This window comes from Oncorhynchus gorbuscha, linkage group LG10 (genome assembly GCF_021184085.1).
Source record: "Oncorhynchus gorbuscha isolate QuinsamMale2020 ecotype Even-year linkage group LG10, OgorEven_v1.0, whole genome shotgun sequence".
Lineage (NCBI taxonomy): Eukaryota > Metazoa > Chordata > Actinopteri > Salmoniformes > Salmonidae > Oncorhynchus > Oncorhynchus gorbuscha.
Window position 1 is genome coordinate 49440603 of NC_060182.1, and position 25412 is coordinate 49466014.

The 25412-nt window shown below is 40.4% G+C and overlaps 1 protein-coding gene across 1 annotated transcript in view; it reads left to right on the top strand.

Annotated features, from left to right (window-relative positions):
* The first annotated feature begins 14503 nt into the window (after positions 1-14503).
* LOC124046902 (ubiquitin conjugation factor E4 B-like) overlaps positions 14504-25412 on the top strand; it is a 71181-nt gene continuing 60272 nt past the window's right edge. Inside the window, 3 exon segments of the mRNA XM_046367672.1 lie at positions 14504-14769; positions 15586-15784; positions 19957-20086. Coding sequence (XP_046223628.1) covers positions 14749-14769; positions 15586-15784; positions 19957-20086 — 350 coding nt within the window. The 5' untranslated portion in view covers positions 14504-14748.

Here is a 25412-nt window from a genome sequence, read left to right on the forward strand (position 1 = left end):
GCGTAGGCTTCTCTAACTCTCTGAAAGGAATGTCATGTTTCCGAACCCATGCTTCGTCCATGAAACAACCCTCAGCCCCAGAGTCTATCAAGGCACTACATGTAGCACCCGAACCGGTCCAGCGTAGATGGACCGACAAAGTAGTACAGGATTTTGATGGAGAGACTTGAGTAGTTGCGCTCACCTGTAGCCCTCCGCTTACAGATGAGCTCTGGCTTTTACTGGACATGAATTAACAAAATGTCCAGCAACTCCGCAATAGAGGCACAGGCGGTTGGTGATCCTCCGTTCCCTCTCCTTAGTCGAGATGCGAATCCCTCCCAGCTGCATGGGCTCAGACTCTGAGCCAGAGGAGGGAGATGGTTGCGATGCGGAGCAGGGAAACACCGTTGATGCGAGCTCTCTTCCACGAGCCCGGTGACGAAGATCTACCCGTCGTTCTATGCGGATGGCGAGAGCAATCAAAGAGTCCACATCTGAAGGAACCTCCCGGGAGAGAATCTCATCCTTAACCACTGCGTGGAGTCCCTCCAGAAAACGAGCGAGCAGCGCCGGCTCGTTCCACTCACTAGAGGCAGCAAGAGTGCGAAACTCAATAGAATAATCCGTTATGGACCGTTCACCTTGGCATAAGGAAGCCAGGGCCCTAGAAGCCTCCCTACCAAAAACTGAACGGTCAAAAACCCGAATCATCTCCTCTTTAAAGTTCTGGAACTTGTTAGAGCAATCAGCCCTTGCCTCCCAGATAGCTGTGCCCCATTCTCGAGCCCGGCCAGTAAGGAGTGAAATGACGTAAGCAACCCGAGCTCTCTCTCTAGAGTATGTGTTGGGTTGGAGAGAGAACACAATCTCACACTGCGTGAGAAAGGAGCGGCACTCAGTGGGCTGCCCGGAGTAGCAAGGTGGGTTATTAACCCTAGGTTCTGGAGGCTCGGCAGGCCAGGAAGTAACAGGTGGCACGAGACGTAGACTCTGGAACTGTCCAGAGAGGTCGGAAACCTGAGCGGCCAGGTTCTCCACGGCATGGCGAGCAGCAGACAATTCCTGCTCGTGTCTGCCGAGCATGGCTCCTTGGATCTCGACGGCAGTGTAACGAGCGTCTGAAGTCGCTGGGTCCATTCCTTGGTCGGTTCCTTCTGTCATGCAGGTGAAAGAGGACCCAAAAGCGACTTGGCGAAAACAGAGTCTTTAATCCAGTAAAGTAAATACAAACAAAAAACACAACTTTCACTCGAAATGACGAGGACAAACTGGAGACTCGATCTTGAACAGCAGGTGAACAGCAGGTTGCCTCGGGAAGGCACTTGAACCAGACAGACTCAGACACCTGCTCACCACGCAGCATCTGAGGAAAACACGACACGACAGGGCGATACACAAACACAGCACGGTGAATTCTAGACAAGGAACCGACAGGACAGGAACGGAACACAAAGGAAGAAATAGGGACTCTAATCAGGGGAAAGGATCGGGAACAGGTGTGGGAAGACTAAATGATTGATTAGGGGAATAGGAACAGCTGGGAGCAGGAACGGAACGATAGAGAGAAGAGAGAGCGAGAGAGTGAGAGAGGGAGGGGGAGAGAGAGGGATAGAAAGAGGGAAAGAACCTAATAAGACCAGCAGAGGGAAACGAATAGAATGGGAAGCACAGGGACAAGACAAGATAATAAATGACAAAACATGACACTGCAGAACCGCACATTTAATAAATTGTACAATAACACAACAACAAAACTCATAAGCAACAGAATGGCAACAGTCCTACCAGACTTGATACATATTAATCAAACAAGATTTATAAAAAAAGACACTTACAAACAAATACAAGAACTTAGTAAATTCAGTCTGACCGTCTACTCTGATTTCAGAGCACTCATCTGAGTGCCAGAGCGCAGAATACCTGATGAATTTACAAACGCTCAACACCCGTTGAATATGGCTGGTGTCAGTAAACGTCGGCCAAAAAGCATAATTAAATTGTTGCCAGCAGCAAAGTTAGTCACCAACACTCTGAATAAGATGAATACAGCCTATCCAGCTCTGCTAGGGCGAGTAAAATGGTGAGGGTTTGGGTGGGGGCTAAAGCTTGAGATGGTTTGAACCATGCTGAATGGGTGTAGACAAAGAATAGCTCTTCAGTAGGCACCAAAACAATAAAAGGCCATTTTCTCAAAGTGAGGATGCAAACTTTCAAAGCAGAATAACTTTCCCATTGTTCCTCAAATGCAGTGTATGATATACAATTTTGTAGCTCTGTCTCTGCTTTTATCCAATGTATAAATAACACCATTTCAAATTTTGCTATATAAGACTGAATCAAGGAGGTCAGTCACAATTGAATGACGTTTTTTTGTTTACTGACATATTCAACGGGTGTTGAGCGTTTGTAAATTCCTCAGTTAATCTGCGCTCTGGCACACTCAGATGAGAGTGCTCTGAAATCGGAGCAGATAGCTCTACTAGCAATGCAAATGGCTCTAACAGACAAAACTACCCAGATCCTACACGTGACGTTAGCTAGCTAGCTAACAGTATACTTTGCCTTGAAATCTGAAAATGTAGCTAGCTAGACTATTTTACCCATATACATGGATGGACACTTCTCCCTCTCTGTCACAGAGGCCATGGTTGCCCTTAGTTTGATCTGCATATTTGCAATCAAACGTCAGCATTTTCTCCTACTCCTAAGTGATCATACTCGAATTCCACTGATTTCAAAACTCGGTCCTCCAGAAAGTGCAGAGCAACACTTATGCTGTTCAACTACGTGATATCGTTCAAAAAATCTGCGTTGGAATGGATTACCGACACATACTGACCAGATCATGTTATAGACAGCCATGCTACATTGCAGACCAATCTGAATTCATCTCTCGGCATGTCCAGCCCACTCATTATCTCAGCCAATCATGGCTAGCAGGAAGGTTGCTGCCTTTTTCTTTGGCTAAACCAACTAGGCTTGTAATTTAACAATTGTATTCGTATTTACAGATGGCATACGAGTTTGTCATTACAGTTTTTTACAATCGCTCAGACACTAAAAGTGGTACTTGAGGCACACTCAGTGAAACCATTAACTCATGTACCTCATGTTCAAAACTGCACGCACATTATCTGCTTTACACTCAGTTTGCAATTGTAAAACACACTTCTTGCAAAACACTAAACACAGGTCTCTACATTAGACACATCATTCAAAACAGATCTTGTGTTTCATTTGGAAATACTGCCATTCCAAATGCCACACTCATTTACCGATTGCCTACACCCAGTGCTCACGTGTGAAAACACTTACAACTAATTTCTTCACTTAGAAATCAGAACTTGAGCACTGTAAATAGGTTTCAGGTTGGTTTTCTTGGTTTGGACAATAATGGAGGCCAATTTTGGAGAGAGAGTTAGAGGAAGAGGAGTGAGAGTAAGAGGGGGACAAGGACAAGAGGGAGGAGGACAAGGACGAGGAGGGGGAAGTGTCACACCCTGATCTGTTTCACCTGTCACAAGTACTCATTCAAGGGATTTTCTTTATTTGACTATTTTCTACATTGTAGAATAATAGTGGAAACATCAAAACTATGAAATAACACATGGAATCATGTAGTAACAAAAAGTGTCAAACAAATTTAAATGTATTTTAAATGATAGATTCTTCAAATGACCCACCGTTTGCCTTGACGACAGCTTTGCACACTCAACCAGCATCACATGGAATTATTTTCAAACAGTCTTGAAAGAGTTCCCACATATGTGAGCCCTTGCTGGTTTCCTTCACTCCTAACCATCTCAATTGGGTTGAGGTCGGGTGATTGTGGAGGCCAGGTCATCTGATACAGCACCATCACTCTCCTTCTTGGTCAAATAGCCCTTACACAGCCTGGAGGTGTGTTTTGGTTCATTGTCCTGTTGAAAATGATGTCCGATGACTGTTATTTATCTCATCAACGGTTCCGTCAGGCTGACATGCTCTCTGACCTCAGTCAGGGCGTGGCTACTTACTGCTCAAAGTTTATAGAAAATAAATTATCTCTGATGGCTCCTAAAATTACATCCCCATCTTAACAAAAATAATTTAATCATATTTCATATACAACGTTAAGAATGGAGACATCGTACATATAGTGTGTATACTTTTGAAGTTACAGTATTTCCTTTATAAAATGTTTAATGACATCACAATATAACCAGTATGACTTTCGTTTTCTATAGCTCGTCTCTGAACATTCCCACATCCTCTGTTAGTAATATTGTTTCAGTATTCGCTTTTGAACGTGTTAAAGTTTCAGCGGGGAAAGTCTCTGGAGACAAAGCACATTCCTTTGTGAATTTGGAGAAGACCCTGGATCTCCTTTAATTTACAACAGAGCGTGAGGAGTCAACCCCCCCACCAGCTCCCTCCTCCCCCTCTGTGGGTGAGGGAAGGTCTGGTTGAAGTCTATTCATTGTAACCTGATCTGACTTGGATCCTCACAGGACAGTCATGACAGTCCCCCTCTGGTGGGTTCAATCTTGGAAGGATTCTGCAAGTTGCAACCCACCACAAGAATGGCCAGGCGATGTCCTGGTTGCGGCTCTTCGCTCAGGACCCGTCGTCCGGTTGTCGAGGCTGGTGGCTCTAGGCAGTAACTTAGACAGACTTTAATAACGCACAACAGTCATGCAATACATCATTATCTTCCCCAGATGAGCGGCACTGTGACACTGACTTGTGGTCGTATGGGGAACTTGTTTGTGGCCGTATCACTTCTCAAAGAAAATGAGATAAAAATTAATTATTAAAACACAAACAAAAAGATATACAAAATATAGTCACCACACCTTAATCATCTAATTGGACTCTATTCTATATGCAGTTGAAGTCGGAAGTTTACATACACTTAGGTTGGAGTCATTAAAACTCATTTTTCAACCCCTCGACGAATTCCTTGTCAACAAACTATAGTTTTGGCAAGTCGGTTCGGATAACTAGTTTGTGCATGACTGTCACGATCGTCATAATGGGTAGACCAAAGCGCAGCATGCGTAGAGTTCCACATATTTTAATGAATAGAAACTCAACAAACAAAACAAACAAGCACGAATGAACGAACGAACGAACTAAATGTGAAGCTACTGGTGTGCACACAGGCAACTATCTGTAGACAAGATCCCACAAAGCACAATGAGGAAATGGGTACCTAAATATGATCCCCAATCAGAAACAACGATAAACAGCTGTCTCTGATTGGGAACCATACCAGGCCAACATAAACCATTAATCACCTAGATGACCCACCCAAGTCACTATTACACCCCAACCAACAGAGAATAAACAGCTCTCTATGGTCAGGGTGTGACAATGACACAAGTAATTTTCCAACAATTGTTTACAGATAGATTATTTTACTTAAAAGTCACTGTATCAAGAATTCCAGTGGGTCAGAAGTTTACATACACTAAGTTTACTGGGCCTTTAAACAGCGTTTAAAGAGTCCTATATCGACATAACCTAAAAGGCAACTCAGCAAGGAAGAAGCCACTGCTCCAAAACCTCCATAAAAAAGCCAGACTATGGTTTGCAACCACACATGGGGACAAAGATTGTACTTTTTGGAGAAATGTCTTCTGGTCTGATGAAACAAAAATAGAATTGTTTGGCACCATCCCAAACGTGAAGCACGGGGGTGGCAGCATCATGTTGTGGGGGTGCTTTGCTGCAAGAGGGACTGGTGCACTTCACAAAATAGATGGCATCATGAGGGCAATTATGTGGATACATTGAAGCAACATCTCAAGACATCAGTCAGGAAGTTAAAGCTTGGTCGAAAATGGGTCTTCCAAATGGACAATGACGCTAAGCATCCTTCCAAATGTGTGGCAAAATGGCTTAAGGACAACAAAGTCAAGGTATTGGAGATGCCATCACAAAGAGGTCTACAAACCTGACTCAGTTACACGGGCTCTGTCAGGAGGAATGGGCCAGAATTCACCCAACTTATTGTGGGAAGCTTGTGGAAGGCTACCCGAAACGTTTGTCCCAAGTTAAACAATTTAAAGGCAATACTACCAAATTCTAATTGAGTGATGAAAGAAATAAAAGCTGAAATAAATAATTCTCTCTGCTATTATTCTGACATTTCTTATACTTAAAATAAGGTGGTGATCCTAACTGACTGAAGACAGGAAATTTTTACTTGGATTAAATGTCAGGAATTGTGAAAAACTGAGTTTAAATGTACTTGGCTAAGATGTATCTAAACTTCCGACTTCAACTGTAATTTACAATTTCTTCTTCTTTTTGTTGAGTTTAGTCACATCATTTCTACATTTTCAGTAAGACAGCCAGTCTGATGTACAGCCAGACTTATTAACCACTCCTTTTGCCCCATCTCTTTCAACCATACAGTTTTTAAATTCCTCATCAATCCAACAGTTCTAACAGTCAGTTTCTTAACAGGTGCACATTTAGCAATAATTAGAAGAAGCAATTTCATAAATTCACCAAGTGCAGTGTCTGGATTCTCCTTATTAATCACATCAGACCAACAAATAATTTTTACATGATCCACATAAGAGTCACAGCAAAATCTTTTGTATAATATCTGATACACTATTTTAGGCCCAGCTGTTGGAACTTTGTATTTCCTGGATATAGCCACTATATTGTGATCACTGCATCCAATAGTAACAGATACAGCTTTAGAACAAAGGTCTGCAGTATTAGTAAAAATGTGATCAATACATGTGGATGATCTTGTTCCTGTAGTGTTTGTAAACAGCATGGTAGGTTGATTAATAACCTGAACCAGATTACAGACACTGGTTACAGTGAGAAGCTTCCTTTTTGAGTGGACAGCTTACATTTACATTTAAGTCATTTAGCAGACGCTCTTATCCAGAGCGACTTACAAATGAAAACTAGTCAATATTCAGGTCTCCAAGAAAGTAGACCATTCTCTTTGCATCACATACACTATCAAGCATTTTACACATATTATTTAGATACTGACTGTTAGCACTTGGTGGCCTATAGCAACACCCCAAAAGAAAAGGCTTTAGATGTGTCAAGTGAACCTGAAACCTCAGTATTTCAATAACACTTGCCATATTTTCTAAGCATTACAGGGATATGGCTCTAAATATATTCGGCAACACTTCCCCATAAGAATTTCTGTCTCTTCTATAGATGTTATATCCTTGTATTGCAACTGCTGTATCATCAAATTAATTATCTAAGTGAGTCTCAGAAATGGCTAATATATGAACGTTATCTGATGTTAGAAAGTTATTGATTTCATTAACCTTATTTCTAACCTTATTTTTAACCTTATTTCCTGAACCTTTATTTCTAAACTTACTTCATGAACCTGATTTCTAACCTTATTTCTATTAATCTTATTTCTATCAACCTTATTTATATTAACCTAATTTCTAACCTTATTTCTAACCTTATTTCCTGAACCTTTATTTCTAAACTTATTTCATGAACCTTATTTCTAACCTTATTTCTATTAATCTTATTTCTATCAACCTTATTTATATTAACCTTATTTCTAACCTTATTTCCTGAACCTTATTTCTAACCTTATTTCTATTAACCTTATTTCTATTAACTTTATTTATATTAACCTTATTTCTAACCTTATTTCTATTAACCTTATTTCTAACCTTATTTCTATTAACCTTATTTCTATTAACCTTATTTCTAACCTTATTTCTAACCTTATTTCTATTAACCTTATTTCTAACCTTATTTCTATTAACCTTATTTTTATTAACCTTATTTCTAACCTTATTTATATTAGCCTTATTTCTAACCTTATTTCTATTAACCTTATTTCTATTTACCTTATTTCTATTTACCTTATTTCTATTAACCTTATTCCTATTAACCTTATTCCTATTAACCTTATTTCTAACCTTATTTCTATTAGCCTTATTTCTAACCTTTTTTCTATTAACCTTATTTCTAACCTTATTTCTATTAACCTTATTTCGAACCTTATTTCTATTAACGTTATTTCTATTAACCTTATTTCCAACCCAATTTCTATTAACCTTATTTCTATTAACCTTATTTCTAACCTTATTTCTATTAACCTTTTTTCTAACCTTATTTCTATTAACCTTATTTCTAACCTTATTTCCATTAACGTTATTTCTATTAACCTTTTTTCTAACCTTATTTCTATTAACCTTATTTCTATCAACCTTATATCTAACCTTATTTCTATTAACCTTGTTTCTAACCTTATTTCTATTAACCTTATTTCTAACCTTATTTCTATTAACCTTTTTTCTAACCTTATTTCTATTAACCTTATTTCTAACCTTATTTCCATTAACGTTATTTCTATTAACCTTTTTTCTAACCTTATTTCTATTAACCTTATTTCTATCAACCTTATATCTAACCTTATTTCTATTAACCTTGTTTCTAACCTTATTTCTATTAACCTTATTTCTAACCTTATTTCTATTAACCTTATTTCTATCAACCTTATATCTAACCTTATTTCTGTTAACCTTATTTCTAACCTTATTTCTATTAACCTTATTTCTAACCTTATTTCTATTAACCTTATTTCTAACCTTATTTCTATTAACCTTATTTCTATTAACCTTATTTCTATTAACCTTATTTCTATTAACCTTATTTCTATTAACCTCATTTCTATTAACCTTTTTTCTAACCGTATTTCTATTAACCTTATTTCTGTCAACCTTATTTCTAACCTTATTTTTATTAACGTTATTTCTATTAACCTTATTTCTATTAACCTTATTTCTATTAACCGTATTTCTACTAACCTTATTTCTATTAACCTTATTTCTAACCTTATTTCTATTAACCTTATTTCTAACCTTATTTCTATTCATCTTATTTCTATCAACCTTATTGATATTAACCTTATTTCTAACCTTATTTCCTGAACCTTATTTCTAACCTTATTTTTAACCTTATTTCTATTAACCTTATTTATATTAACCTTATTTCTATTAACCGTTATTTCTATTAACCTTATTTCTATTAACCGTATTTCTACTAACCTTATTTCTATTAACCTTATTTCTAACCTTATTTCTATTAACCTTATTTCTAACCTTATTTCTATTAATCTTATTTTTATCAACCTTATTTATATTAACCTTATTTCTAACCTTATTTCCTAAACCTTATTTCTAACCTTATTTCTATTAACCTTATTTTTAACCTTATTTCTATTAACATTTTTTCTATTAACCTTACTTCTAACCTTATTTCTATTAACCTTATTTCTATTAACATTTCTATTAACCTTATTTCTTCATATATTAATATGGGCTATTTTCATCCCACTCCTGGGTTGCTTATCAAAGATAGACATAATATTGAAAAGAGCAAACAAAGGAAGAGAAAAATTATCCATTCAGAAGTCCATTAATCAATTGGTGTGTTTGCTACTCTCTCATCCCTTCCAGGCTACTGTTAGGGAGGGTGGACAATGAGCCTGTCATATCAGATGTAAGCAACGTCCTCTGGCAGCTTTCATGGCTGGGATAAGTTCTTTCCTCTTCTGACGCACAGCTTCAGGATAGTCCTCGTTGAGGAAGATATATGTTCCTCTCAAGTTTTTCTCTCTTTCCAGAACAGCTACCTTGTTCTTGAACCTCAGGAACTTGACCACTATTGGCCTGGGCCTGTCAACTGGGCCGGTGGTGGGTTTTCCCGTCCTGTGGGCGCGCTCCACCTCAATCTTCCTGTGGTCATAGTTGTGAGGAGCATCATCTTTCCTGTGGATGACAGCTATAAGAAGAAGGATCTGATTGAGGCCTGTCACAGTGTAGAGTTGGCCAGGCTGGCCACAGACACCTCTGACTGGCTCAAGGTAGACTCATGGGAGAGCTAGCAGCCTGAATGAGTGGAGACAGCTAAAGTGATGCATTTGATGTTGATAATTTGTGTGTGGAGACTGTAGCTTAGTTTTTGAGACGGGTATGATCAGATCAATTTTGATTCCGTGAGTTTTTTGTGATACACAAAGGAAAAATGAAGAAAAAAATCATTTTTGTCTGCATGCAATTTTGATGTACTTGCTCTGCGCTGGAAGAATCTTGTATTCAATTTATCTGGGGTAGCCCAGCTATTCTTTTTGATTGAACAGCGTCCTATGAGAACGACAGATGTAAATATAAACAGTATTTTAATGAAGTGTATTTTCATCAAGTGTATCTTCAAATGTAGAAACCCAAAAACTGCTTAGTCATGGTTGGTTCCACCCCTCCCCGGCAGATCAGAGAATCATAAGCTACCTTGTTTTCTTCTTGTGGCCAGGTGTATCAGGTACGTGAGGTCATAGCCACAAACATGTGATAACAGCATTTACGTTGACTCCTTTCTCTACCAAGCTACGCTCCGTTCTCTTCTATCTCCCCACAGCTGTGCCCTTGGAAGACAGTACAAGAACAGGATGGACTGAAGAACTGTGGTCACTCTCAGAGGCTATTTGACTTATGCCGTGTGACCAGGTTACTCAGAAGCAAAGATGATTGAAAACAATACAGGTCTATCTGTTCCTCAAGTTTATCTCTATCTCATGTCGTTGACTACACGGCTAGACCAGCTGCAGGGAGTGAACGTGGAAGAAATGAACCATCCTTTCTCAGGAGCACAGCATTGGCACTAAAGAAATGTCTTTACTATTGTTAAGCATATTAATTGTTAACTATTAATATTAAACAAATCAGGTAAATACATAATTTTTCTCTCACAACAGATTGGGGAGAAGAAGAATCGTGGTTGGACACTCTGGATAGAGGAGGATAAACGGCATATGGTAATCAGTGTGCATTTAATTTTCCCCATTAGTTGGAGGCAAAGACCTTCTTTGGACATTAGCCCAGTCTTTCATTATTTACATTCCCCTGTGCTGTAAAGACTACTTCTCCATGCTTTCTATTTGATCTACTAAAAGTAGTTTTGTTATTCTTATGTATCTTTTTTCTCAGGTGTTATTCTGTGAAGGCCAAGTTTTCAAACTAATGTGTGAAGGATGCACTTCAAGCTGCTTTAGCAGTAGCTAATGGGGATCCTAATAAAATACTAAATAGTAAGGGCTCTACTAAATCTGTAAAGCTAAACTGTTACAGGTTCCGTGCTAGAAATGTAAAGGTAATTCCTGATTAAGCCGAAGTATGCAGCGTTTAGCGGGCATGCGGTCTCACCTGAAATGGGAAAATTGCCTTTAAATGTAAATCACCCTGTAAAGCTGAACTTCCGTGATGTGGATTGAATAGAGCCCTGAGATTTGTTTCTCTTGAGAAGAAGATAATATGCTCCATGATGTACACCAATTGTGTTTACTGCCACTCTGAACCCTATGCATGGGTAAATAAATCCAGGTCCAAGAGCTGTTAGTTGTCTGGGATAATATGACTTGACTCTTTATTTTCCAGTGAAGGTTCTCGAGTGGGGCAATGGTCTAAGGCACTGAAATTAAGTGCTAGAGGCATCACTACAGACCCTGGCTTTATCCCAGGCTGTATCACAACCGGCCGTGATTGGGAGTCCCATAGGGCGGTGCACAATTGGCCCAGCGTCGTCCGGGTTAGGGGAGGGTTTGGCCTGGGGTAGGCCGTCATTGTAAATAAAAATTGGTTCTTAACTGACTTGCCTAGTTACATGAATTGTTTTGTTACGTGTGCTCATAAACATAAGGGTATTGTCAATAGTTAAATAAATAAAATTTTCCAAATGAAAAACGTTATATTTTATCACCATTAGAAGGTACCATTGGATTGCTGTTATCAAATTGTGTACAGTAAATGCTGTGAAGAGACAAACACTGCAGAGCTTGGTTGACATTAAAAGGAGAATTCTCACTTGAATTAATAGTTGTAAATCATTTGGATGTTTGAGTAAATGAAATTCCGCATTTTACAGGTTTAGGAAATCTCAGCAGATATCAGTCAATAGCTGAAGTGGACTGCTGCAGTGTTACCGGTACACTTGGACTCCTCTAAATCCTATTGTGTTCTTTTTTGTCCTCTGTCCTGTGTCTTGCCATGAGGCCACATGGGGTTGCCACGAGGCATCGTGTGGATCTAACGTATACACAACTGGATTAGATTTGCCCAAAGTCATTTGTCTTGCTGCAAAAATCAGTTCTAACTTGTGAATAAAATTCAACAAATCATCTATATAATATGGAGTATGATTTTTTTACATTACAAAAAATAAAATACAAATGTGAAAATTGATCACTGTCAATTAGTTTTGACTCTCCATAAATCACACCCACTAAGCATTTGACGTCAGGCGAAGTCTTTGGGACGTCTTTCTTTGGCACAATCATAGACGTTCAGATTTGGTCCGGACCGGACTTGATTTAGACAATGCAAAGATGTCTATAATTGGATCGGCTTTGATTTAGCCCAGACATAGAAATCTATAGTTGTTTCAGATTTAGTCCAGACCGGATTTGGTCATTGACATCTATGTATCACAAGTTTGGACAGCACAGTACAGCACAGTATACTACAGTAGAGCACATCAGAGTACATTACAGTACAGTAAAGAAAAGTAGGGTATAGTAAAGTGTACTGTATTGTACCCTACTTAACTCTATTGTACTGTACTCTATTGTACTCGACTCTACTGAATTAAACATTTACATTACATTTAAGTCATTTAGCAGACGCTCTTATCCAGAGCGACTTACAAATTGGTGCATTCACCTTATGACATCCAGTGGAACAGTCACTTTACAATAGTGCATCTAAATCTTAAAGGGGGGGGGGGTGAGAAGGATTACTTATCCTATCCTAGGTATTCCTTAAAGAGGTGGGGTTTCAGGTGTCTCCGGAAGGTGGTGATTGACTCCGCTGTCCTGGCGTCGTGAGGGAGTTTGTTCCACCATTGGGGGGCCAGAGCAGCGAACAGTTTTGACTGGGCTGAGCGGGAACTGTACTTCCTCAGTGGTAGGGAGGCGAGCAGGCCAGAGGTGGATGAACGCAGTGCCCTTGTTTGGGTGTAGGGCCTGATCAGAGCCTGGAGGTACTGAGGTGCCGTTCCCCTCACCGCTCCGTAGGCAAGCACCATGGTCTTGTAGCGGATGCGAGCTTCAACTGGAAGCCAGTGGAGAGAGTGGAGGAGAGAGCGGAGGAATTAAACTATATTTTACTGTACACTACTGTACTGTACTTTACTGTACTCTACTTTAATGAATTAAAGGCTATGTACTGTACTGTACCATACTGTACTGGAATGTACTTACTGTACTCTACTGAATAAAACTCTACTGTCCTGTCCTGTACCATAACGTACCATATTGTACTGTATTGTACTCTTCTATGTTATACTGTGCTCTACTGTACTAAACTGTGCCATACTGTACTGTGATGTTCACACCTATGATTCGTTTGGATCTGGTCCGCACCCACCAAATGTGTACTTGTTTGGGGAATAGGTCATTAGCATAATACCCAGCATGCTTGGCAGGTGTTATTTTTTTCAACATTTACATTTTGGTCATTCAGCAGACGCTCTTATCGAGAGTGACTTACAGTCAGTGCATTCAACTAAGATAGATAAACAACAACAACATATCACAGTCAAATAGAAAAACAATTCTGTATCCTTTACTCAGAATGTTGAAGTCGAAGTGGTCTGTTGGTGTCCTCTAAATGTTGTATTAATTTTAACATAATTGCTGACAGTTTTAAAGCTTCAGAAAAGTTGTTTTGCTAAATGGGAGCATTAATACATATTTTGTTGTAATTTTCAGTTCACTCTTCTATCCAATTAACGTAATTTAGAATATATAGCAGGGCAGGATTTCAAGATTAGAGGAAGATTACTTTATTTTCCAACGTACACACATGGAAACTTGTGTTGTGCTTTGTCCCATCGCTCCGAAAAGAAATGCATAGGCCTTACAGAGAGGTTGAAGCAAGGGCGCACATGGAGCAATTGTAGGGGAGAACTGAAGCGCCTTGGGCATTTGAACCGGCGACCCGGAACACCCGGAGCCTCTCTAACCTCTAGGCTACCAGTCGACCAAATACAATTTGCAAAATATAATTCAACCCCCACAATTACAGTTTTCACAATTCAGTGTAACAGTGATTATTCAGTGTGACCAAAGATTATTTATTATATTGACAAGATATTCGGGTACCACTCTAATCATAAAAAAACATGTCCTCAAAGATAGAAGGCAAGCGGGAGTAGGCGAGATCAGGTGGGACCGTTCTTGCCAATGAGCGGGCAGATTCTCACAGTGAAGAACAGGCACAACTCCGATACGAAGTGGTTTTTTATGTTGCCGAAATGCCACCTGCGTCCACTTATATCAGTGCATTCATAACAACTTAAACATTACGAAACTTCTATTCGGTCAAATAAGCCTCAGTGCCTCACGTAGAAAATGTAAAGTAAAAAAAAACGCATTGATTCCTCACTTCGTGGTCTTATTTTAGTGTACAGCTTTTGGGCGGAGTACACCCTCTTGCTTTGCCCCTTCCTCTCTATCCCCAGTCACGTGACGCCTGATAAAAATGGCCACCGTGTTTTGATTAATTATAGTTTTATGTTTGTTTCATTCTCCGTAGCATTTGAATAGATAACACACATTTTGTAGGAAACTCTGTCTTTCCCCTTTAAATTTATGACAATCAATACAAACTGCTATTTGTTAGACTATGCACATGTGTGTATATTAAACGGAAAGCTAGCTAGTTGGCTGGCACAATAGGGAAGCTAAAGCTAGCTGAAAGTAAAGGAAAAACGATGGAGTTGAGTGCTGACGAGGTAAGGTAACGTCTAAATGTTGGTAAAACTACAATTCGTTTGATCCAATATGTGACAACTGAAGTTACTGCTTGTGGTCGTGATTATCTGTGCAAGTCCATGTTATCTTTTCAAACCTAACGTTAGCTAACTAGGTGATATTAGATTGGCTAACTAGCTGAGTCTGTAACGTTACGCAGATGTAATTGTTAGCTAACAACAACAATACGGGTTTGGATACCTAGACGTCTATTAATGGGACATAGCATCGTAATAATGAATATTTAGATCGTTAGCCCACCCAATCAAGCGAGAAAACATATTAACTAACACAGAAGGCCACCATGTGCAAGCCAGTTTAGCTGCGTGCCGATTAGGTATCTAACTAGTTCTGTAACTAGCTAGATGCCATTTTATTCTTCCAACAGATGTTGTAGACCAACAATGCCAAAATAAATGTTATCGTCATTATCAGTGGTGGCTAGATTTATATGACCGTTTCACCTGCTAGCCGGTGTTATAGCTGTTTGCTGTAATGGTAACGTTAGTGAAGATAAGTTGGCATAAACCGTATTCATTTCAATCTAGCTGGCTAGATAGTTATGTACGATCTAAAAACGTCAATATTACAATTGCCTATCCAGCTAGCTATTCGTTAGTATTAATACTGTAACGTTAACCATGATTTAATCAACATGTTTTATGTATACTAAATATGTATCACACTGATTTAATCATTATGGTTTCTAAAAAAAGCCCTGAGTGTCTCGTATTTGGTCTGTTATACCGGTAGATAGTTAATGATGATTCAGTCTAACTTTCTTCTGTTCATTGCAGATCCGCAGGAGGAGACTGGCAAGACTGGCAGGAGGACAAACATCCCAGCCCAGCACTCCCCTGACATCCCCACAGAGAGAGACCCCCCCTGGGCCCCTTCCTGGGACCTCAGGGGCCACACCCCAGCCCTTTCCACCAGCTGCCTCACACGCACTGGGACTCAATGTCCAGAGTGTCACCTCTCTTATGGGCGCCTCAGGTATGAGCAGATTATGTTTAAAGGGATAGTGTGGATTTGGGCAATTATGCCCTTTTTCTACTTACCCAGAGTCCAATATTTTTTTATATGATTTAACTTTTATTTAGAAGAGGGGTCACCATTGAGACCAGGGTCTCATTCTCAAGGGAGCTCTCTGTGAACAGGAACACACAATTCAGCATCAATACAATAAATACAAAAGATGACTCAAAACAGACTATTACATCCCTCAAAATTGATCTAAACTGTCCAATTGGGACCAGCAAGTTCAGCTTCAAGGTGGCCTGAAGGCTATGAAAGGTATGCTGGAGGCATGAAAACTAAAAGCATTTTCCCCCAGCTCAGTGGAGACCCGTGGGACTGCCAGAACCAGCCAGTGCAGAGAGCGGGTCTGAAAAGAACTGCTTTATATGCCAAAAAGTATCAATGCTGGGCCCTTCTGTTAGTCAGAGACTCCAAGCCAATATAACTAGATAAAATGCAGTTGATGTATATGAAAATTGTCCCCAGTGATAAAACGCAATGCTGAATAATAGATTGAGTCCGAAGGTTTTAAAACGGAGGCTGCCGCATGTATGTAGATTATATCACCATAATGAAGTGCTGGGAGAAGTGTTGCTTGAACAATCTTCCTTCTACTTTTCAAAGTGAGGCTGGTTTCATTTAATGAAACAGGATTTATCTTAATTCTGCCCCTCCCTCCCGTTCAGTGTGCTTTAAAAGAGCTTATCGTAAATCAGAATACCCAAGTATTAATAATGGGGATATTGCTCAATTTGGTCACCTTTTAATGTGCAAATGTGTATGTCCTCGGGCTAAAATCGACCCCAGCGGCACACCTTTCATAATATTGAGGAAGCTGTCCGTTAGTTCTTGAACCAATTGCAAGATGCCTGATCTAGGCCCATTTCAGACAAGACCAACTGTATCAAACTCCTTCAACAGGTCAATAAATAAGGCAGCACAATGTTCTTTATGGTCTAAACAATGTAGCACATCCAAGACAAGTGTAGCTGCTGAAGCGGTTAGAATTATATGAGTTAAATTTCTACATTTCTAAACATTTTGGCAAGGCAAGATTGCTTGTAAATCGGACAGTAGTTATTCAAGCCGGAAGGATTGCCGCCTTTGTGTAGAGGGAGGACTTGTGCCGTTTACCAGATCTTAGGGATAACCCCAGAAACACTTGTCATGCACCCATGGATACCATTTGTTTGTCTCTGCGTGTAGCTTGAAGGAAGTTGAAGGTTGTTTCATGAGCCATTGCTAACTGTCTAACTATCTAGCTGTTCTCATGGACATAGTCATTGCACACAAGTTGCTTCAAACTGCACGCAGAGACATGAAGATATTATCCATGAGTTCATCTGACTCTGGGGAAGTAGAAAAAAGGGCTTAATTGCCAGGACAGCGCTATCCCTTTTAAAGACGACTACACTTTTGGCTGAATTTCTATAGTGCGTTATTTAGCTAGCTTTCACACAGTCTCCTACGTTGGAAGCTAAGCAAGTTTTGTCAGACTGCTATTTCTTGGTATAAAGGCATTGGTGTATGCTAAATAGTGAATTAAATGGACGGCACACATGAGGATAAACTTCAATAAAATTCCTTTATTTGCCCTGTATGGATGTTTCAGCCTCAGCCTTCTACATGCAGAGAATGCCTGTGTTTTTGTTGTCAGCCATAATTAGGAGAATAGGTCAAGTTCACAGACGTCACTGGCTAGTAAAAAGCACCACTTAGGACAAAATACTTCACTTCTTAGTCGTGTTGTATTGAGCTTATTTACAAATGTGTACTTTCCACTAGTGTTGCACGTTATACCGGCACCACAGTAATATCACAGTACCAAAACATCATGATACTTTTAATACCAACATTTTAGATCATATGATATATTATCCATTTTGTTTTCTTTTTTTCTGCCCTACCAAACTGCCCTAGTCAGTTTGTTTATAAATTCAGTTGAATTGAAGCAACAGCCACGAGTCTCTTGAATGTGCCGGTCCAATAATATCCACTTCAATTTCATGCGCATATCACGTGGCAGCTGTAATCAACCAGCTGGCGGCATACTGACGGCAGGTATGCAGACCCTGATGAGCCTTCAATTGTTATATTTGTTACATTGGAGCAGAGCGAGCAAAGTAGATACATTGTATCCATCGCCTGTTATAACCAGTCTTGAGTAGACAAGGGGGGAAATGGAGCAAAGGCTTGCAGCTTTACAGCAAAACCAGTTTAAACATAAACATTACTCATTACTTAAAAAATAAAAAATAACATTCCCGGTTTGCTAATTATTGTTTCGATAACAAACGTTGTTCAGTCATGTTACCTAGCTAGCTAACAACCTGTTAACTTGACCGTAGGCTAGGCTTGGGTGGTATCCAGATTGTCATACCTTCATACCGACCTCATGCCATGCTGGGATATTCAGTAATACCGGCACTGAACACAAGGGGTGCTATTGTAATCTAAAGGTTAGTAATGCTAACAAGTACATGTAAAATCCCATAGAGAATGCTAATGAGTGCATTGCAAACATTTGATAGAATCTGACCTAAAGTATTTGCAGGACAAACATCCCAGCTCATAGTTATACTAGTATCACAAAAAATGCTACTCAGGTTGCTGCTTACATAAAGCAAATATTAGACATCAAGGCTCTTAATCCAGGAGGGGATTCTCTGCTGTTACCAAGCAAAACCTGGTTTGGAAGAAGCTAACCACTTATCTAGATAGCTAACTAGTTTCTAAATGAGCAACCCAAATGCACAACTGCACAGCATTTAGCACATTTTGGACAGTTAACTTACTAGTTATACAATATCTAGCTGGGAGCTCGGGTACATCCTGTTTCCATTGATCATCCTTGATGTTTCTACAACTTGATTTGGAGTTCACCTGTGGTAAATTCAATTGATTGGACATGATTTGGAAAGGCACACACCTGTTTATATAAGATCCCACACTTGACAGTGCTTTTAGAGCAAAAACCAAGCCATGAGGTCGAAGGACTTGTCCATAGAGCTCCAAGACACTGTGGCCTCCATTCTTAAATGGAAGAAGTTTAGAACCACTAAGACTCTTCCTAATAGCTGTCTTTGGTCAGGGAGGTGACCAAGAACCCGATGGCCACTCTGACTGAGCTCCAGAATTCATCTGTGGAGATGGGAGAACCTTCCAGAAGGACAACCCTCTCTGCAGCACTCTACCAATCAGGCCATTATGGTAGAGTAGCCAGACAGAAGCCACTCCCCAGTAAAAGGCACATGACAGCCAGCTTGGAGTTTGACAAAAGGCACCTAAATGATTCTCAGACCATGACAAGACTCTCTTGTCTGATGAAACCAAGGTTGAACTCTTTGGCCTGAATGCAAAGCATCACATCTGGAAGAAACCTGGCTCCATCCCTACGGTGAAGCATGGTGGTGGCAGCATTTTGCTGTGGAGATTTTTTTCAGCGGCAGCAACTGGGAGACTAGTCAGGATCGAGGGAATTTGAACAGCAGAAAGTACAGCGATATCCTTGATGAAAACCTGCTCCACTACGCTCAGGACCTCCGACTGGGGCAAAAGTTCACCTTTCAACGACCTTAAGCACACTGCCAAGACAATGCTGGAGTGGCTTAAGGACAAGTCTCTGAATGTCCTTGAGTCGCGCAGCCAGGCCCCAGACTTGAACCCGATCTAACATCTCTGGAGAGACCTGAATATAGCTGTGAAGCGACACTCCCCATCTAACCTGACAGAGCTTGAGAGGATCTGCAGAGAAGAATGGGAGAAACTCCCCAAATACAGGTGTGCCAAGGTTGTAGGGTCACACCCAAGAAGACTCGAGGCTGTAATCGCTGCCAAAGGTGCTTCAACAAAGGACTGACTGAAGGGTCTGAATCCTTATCTAAATGTAATAAGTCTGTTTTTTTGTTTAATACATTTGCTGACATTTCTAAACCTGTTTTTGCTTTGTCATTGTGTGTTAATATATATATTATAACATGGTTGTACTGTAACAAATTGGAAAAAGTGAAGAGCTTTGAATGCACTGTCATGTGCCACTTTTGACCACGGCCTATATTATACAGGGAATTGGGTGCCATTTGAAAAAAATAATCTCATTCTGTTGCCCTTGCTTATTTGTTTTTTTCCCCCTGACGTTCCTGTCTCAGGTGTGGCGTACCGCAGTCAGAGCAGCGAGGGTGTGAGCTCCCTCTCCAGCTCTCCCTCCAACAGCCTGGAGACCCAGAGTCTGTCCAGATCTCAGAGCATGGACATCGACACTGCCTCCTGTGAAAAGAGGTGAGCAACTCGGTTCGATCTTTTCAAAACCGACCCGTAGCCCCTATACTGCCAAGACGTTCAGTTCTGAGTGGATCAGGTAGGATGTGGAAGAAATGTAGACTCAAAAATCTATCATGCTATTGCCAATCATACAGAAAGTTTATTTTATTTATCTGTTATTTTACCAGGTAAGTTGACTGAGAACACATTCTCATTTGCAGCAACGACCTGGGGGATAGTTACATGGGAGAGGAGGAATAAGCCAATTGTAAACTGGGGATTATTAGGTGACCGTGACGGTTTGAGGTCCAGATTGGGAATTTAGCCAGGACACCGGGGTTAACACCCCTACTCTTACGATAAGTGCCATGGGATCTTTAATGACCTCAGAGTTAGGACACCCGTTTAACGTCCCTTCCGAAAGACGGCACCCTACATACGGCAGTGTAGGGGCATTGGGATATTTTTTTAGACCAGAGGAAAGAGTGCCTCCTACTGGCCCTCCAACACCACTTCCAGCAGCATATGGTCTCCCATCCAGGGATTGACCAGGACCAACCCTGCTTAGCTTCAGAAGCAAGCCAGCAGTGGTATTTAGGGTGGTATGCTGCTGGTGTGTGAGGGATCGATGTCCACCTCATGTTTGAAATGTTTTTTTAGTCACACTGCATACTTCATGGCTTTGATACCAATGAATTGTACAAATGTTGTGGAATACTCAATACTCATTTTCTATGGATATATAAACAACATGCACCTTCACTGGCACTGCACCTTCGGGATAATGCGGCAAGAAGCCGGGTGAGAGGGATTACAGCTGGTAAGGGCAGACCGAGGAAAATATTGACAATAGAAGGTAAAAGACCTAAAATACATCAAAAACACAATCTCTCACGTGAATACAGAGTTCTAACGGAATTATGTGATGTCACAAATACATCCAGAAATGCCCCAGAGACTCGCAATGTGATGTCACAAATACGTCCAGAAATGCCCCAGAGACTGACACTGTGCTTGTTTGTTATTCAAGATCATTGGATGAATTTGAACTGCTTTTTCCATCAGAAAATGCAGACAATCGATGTGTCACTGAAACTTGGGCCCACGAAAATATCCCAGATGAATCTCTTTTCATTCAAGACTGTCAGATGTTCAGAATTGACAGGTCCAGAGGGGATGAGAGGAACACGTGTGACTATGTATGTGAACCACAGTATGCAGGCAGAGAGAACTGACCTATAGAAAGAGGTGTGAACCACAGAATGCAGGCAGAGAGAACTGACCGAGAGAAAGAGTGTGAACCACAGTATGCAGGCAGAGAGAAGAACTGACCTAGAGAAAGAGTGTGAACCACAGTATGCAGGCAGAGAGAAGAACTGACCTAGAGAAAGAGTGTGAACCACAGTATGCAGGCAGAGAGAAGAACTGACCTAGAGAAAGAGGTGTGAACCAACGTATGCAGGAAGAGAGAACTGACCTAGAGAAAGTGTGTGAACCACAGTATGCAGGCAGAGAGAAGAACTGACATAGAGAAAGACTAATTTGAGTTTGTTGCTTCAGCTCTGTCCTAAATGACTCCCCAGCTCAGTTTCAGCTCTGGTAGTTTGAGTACTCTGCAATCAACCAGGGGCAAGTAAGAAAACACTATAGCAGAACACTGTGGATTATCTCATCAACACTTGATGTGATCAGGATGTCCTATCCCCAAATGCGTCTCATCCTGTGTGGAGACTTTAATTTGCCCATCCAGATGCTGACAAACTCCCCGCCAGACATGAAACAAGTGGTCAAAGACGAGACCAGAGTGGACTCTGATCATTACAAATATCTCTACAACACCCTCACTGTACTTGCTCCTCTTGGATCCAGTGATCACTAGTGTCTGCTGTTCTCCCCAAACACCACATCAGGAGGGAGAAGCGAGGTGCAGAGGGAAAAAGGACGTCTGGTAACCCAGAACAGAAAGGAGGCCTTTGCATGATGTAGTTTCAGTACTGACTGGTCTGCCATATGAGGTGTGGAGAGCATCGTTGCAAAGGTGGAGACGTTCGACGTTAGACAAGCCCTGGATGACTGAATTAATAAAGGCTGCCATCAGGAAAAGACAAGCTTTTCAAAAGCTAAAAAGGTGTTTTAAGATCTCCATTTAAAAATGTCCAGTTTGCCCCCCTCAGGTTCTCTGGCAGACTTTTCCAGAAGCTGGGGGCTTAGTAAGGCTTGCCTCTACTTGCTTCTTGGTCCTAGGCTTTGGGATAGTTAAAATGCCAGAGGATCTGCACGACAAACTGGGTACACAACTCAGAAGCATGTCTGACATGTTTTGTAGTGAATCTTATGTTGATCATGTAAAACATATTTACTGGTCTGTGGTGTGTAATGAGGAACAACCAGATGCTGCACTTGACACATTTATAAAATTGTATATTCCAATGACTAACCACGCACCCATTAAGAAAATGACTGTGTTAAAACCCCTTGGATTGATGAGGAATTTAACAATTGTATGGTGGAGAGGAATGAAGTGAAAGGCAAATAGTCTGGCAGCACAACCCATTGGCAAACGTATTGCAAATTGAGAAATCATGTGTCTAAAATGACTATACTATGAAACAAAAATACATCCTTTAAAGAATGATAGCAACAAGCTTTAGAGCACCTTTTTAAATGACATTTTGGGAGAAAAAACGCAAACTTTGCTCCATTCATTGAATCAGATGGCTCATTCATCACACACTCCACTGATATTGCCAACTACCTTAATTATATATTAAGGAATGACATGCCAGGAATACATGCTGACACTACACATCCATGTACAGTACCTGTCACAACTTTGGACAGACATACTCATTCCAGGGTTTTTCTTTATTTTTACTATTTTCTACATTTGTAGAATAATAGTGAAGACATCAACTATGAAATAACACACCTGGAATCATGTAGTAACCAAAAATGTGTTAATCAAATCAATATATATTTGAGATTCTTCAAAGTAGTCACTCTTTGCCTTTAACAGCTTTGCGCACTCTTGGCATTCTCTCAACCAGCTTCATGAGGAATGCATTTCAATCAACAGGTGTGCCTTGTTAAAAGTACATTTTGTACAATTTCTTTCCTTAATGCATTTCAGCCAATCCTTTGTGACAAGGTAGCGGTTGTATGCAGAAGATGGCCCTATTTGGTCAAATATAAGCAAAGAGAAACGACAGTCCATTACTTTAAGACATGAAGGTCAGTGTGAATACGGAACATTTCAACAACTTTGAAAGTTTCTTCAAGTGCAGTCGCAAAAACCATCAAGCGCTATGATGAAACTGGCTCTCATGAGGACCGCCACAGGAAAGGAAGACCCAGAGTTACCTCTGCTGCAGAGGATACGTTCATTAGAGTTACCAGCCTCAGAAATTGCAGCCCAAATAAATGCTTCACAATAACACACATCTCAACATCAACTGTTCAGAGGAGGCTGTTGAATCAGGCCTTCATGGTCAAATTTCTGCAATGAAACCACTGCTAAAGGACACCAATAATTAGAGACTTGCTTGGGCTAAGAAAGAGGAGCAATGGACATTAAACCGATAGAAATCTGACATTTGGTCTGAGTCCACATGTAAGATTTTTGATTCTAACCGCCATGTCTTTGAGACGCAGAGTAGGTGAACGGATGATCTCTGCATGTGTGGTTCCCATCATGGGGGAGGAGGTGTGATGGTGTGGGTGTGCTTTGCTGGTGACACTGTCTCTGATTGATTTAGAATTCAAGGCACACTTAACCAGCATGGCTACCACAGCATTCTGCAGCGATATGCCATCCCATCTGATTTGCACTTAGTCCCACTATCGTTTTGTTTTTCAACAGGACAATGGCCCAACACACCTCCAGCCGGTGTAAGAGCTATTTGACCAAGAAGGAGAGTGATGGAGAGCTGCATCAGATGACCTGGCCTCCACAATCACTCGACCTCGACCCAATTGAGATGGTATGAGATGAGTTGGACCTTAGATTGAAGTAAAAGCAGGCAACAAGTGCTCAGCATATGTGTGAACTCCTTCAAGACTGTTGGAAAAGCATTCCAGGTGAAGCTGCTTGAGAGAATGCTGTCAAGGCGAAGGGTGGCTGCTTTGAAGAAATATAAAAGTATATTTTGATGTAACTTTTTTTTGCCTACTACATGATTCTGTATGTGTTATTTCATAGTTGTGACGTCTTCACTATTATTCTACAATGTAGGATATAAAGAGTAGGTGTGTCAATTTGACTGGTACTGTTAATCTGACCAAATTATGAAAGACAAGCATTGTTCTTTTGAATTCTGTAAAGTGAGTGTGGAAGAGGTAAAACTATTATTATTATTGTGGTCCTTCTGTAGCTCAGTTGGTAGAGCATGGCGCTTGTAACGCCAGGGTAGTGGGTTCGATCCCCGGGACCACCCATACGTAGAATGTATGCACACATGACTGTAAGTCACTTTGGATAAAAGCGTCTGCTAAATGGCATTTATTATTATTATTATTATATTATTGTTTATCAACAATGACAAGCCACCAGGTCTGACAATCTGGATGGAAAATTACTGAGGATAATGGTGAACGATATTGCCCCTATTTGCCATATCTTCAGTTTAAGTCTACTAGAAAGTGTGTACCCTCAGGCCTGGAGGGAAGCAAAAGTCATTCCGCTACCCAGGAATAGTGAAGTCCCCTTTACTGGCTCAAATAGCCGACCCAACAGCCTGTTTACAACCCTTAGTAAAACTTCCGGAAAAAATAGTTTGACCAGATACTATGCTATTTTTAGAGTAAACAAATTGACTTTCAGCACGCTTGTAGAGGACATTCATTCAGAGGAATTGATAACATTGGGGGGGGGGCTTTTGTTAGACTTTGTTTGATATGTAATGTAAGTGCCTTAATGTGTTTGCACCCCAGGAAGACTAGCTGCTAATGGCGATCCCTAATAAATACACATCTATTGGGGTGTACAATCGTGAATTGCTTTAAAAACAAAATATTAAAATCAATTCTAAAACTTCTGTCTGGTCAAAGTCATTATCCGTGCTGCAGCATTCTGTATGTTTTGCAGTTGACCAATGGCTTTCTGCGGTAGACCAGACAGAAGAGCATTACAGTAGTCAAGCCTGCTTGTAATAAAAGCATGGATGAGTCTTTCAGCCTGAGATAGAAACGGCTGCACCATGGCAATGTTCCTCAGTCTATTTTGTTCACATTCCTGTGTGAAGATTCTCTCTGTCCTTTGGCTCCAATAATAAGTACCTTGGTCTTGTCTTGATTTAGCTGGAGGAAGTTGTGAGCCATTCAAGTATTTAAATCACTAATAGTCTTA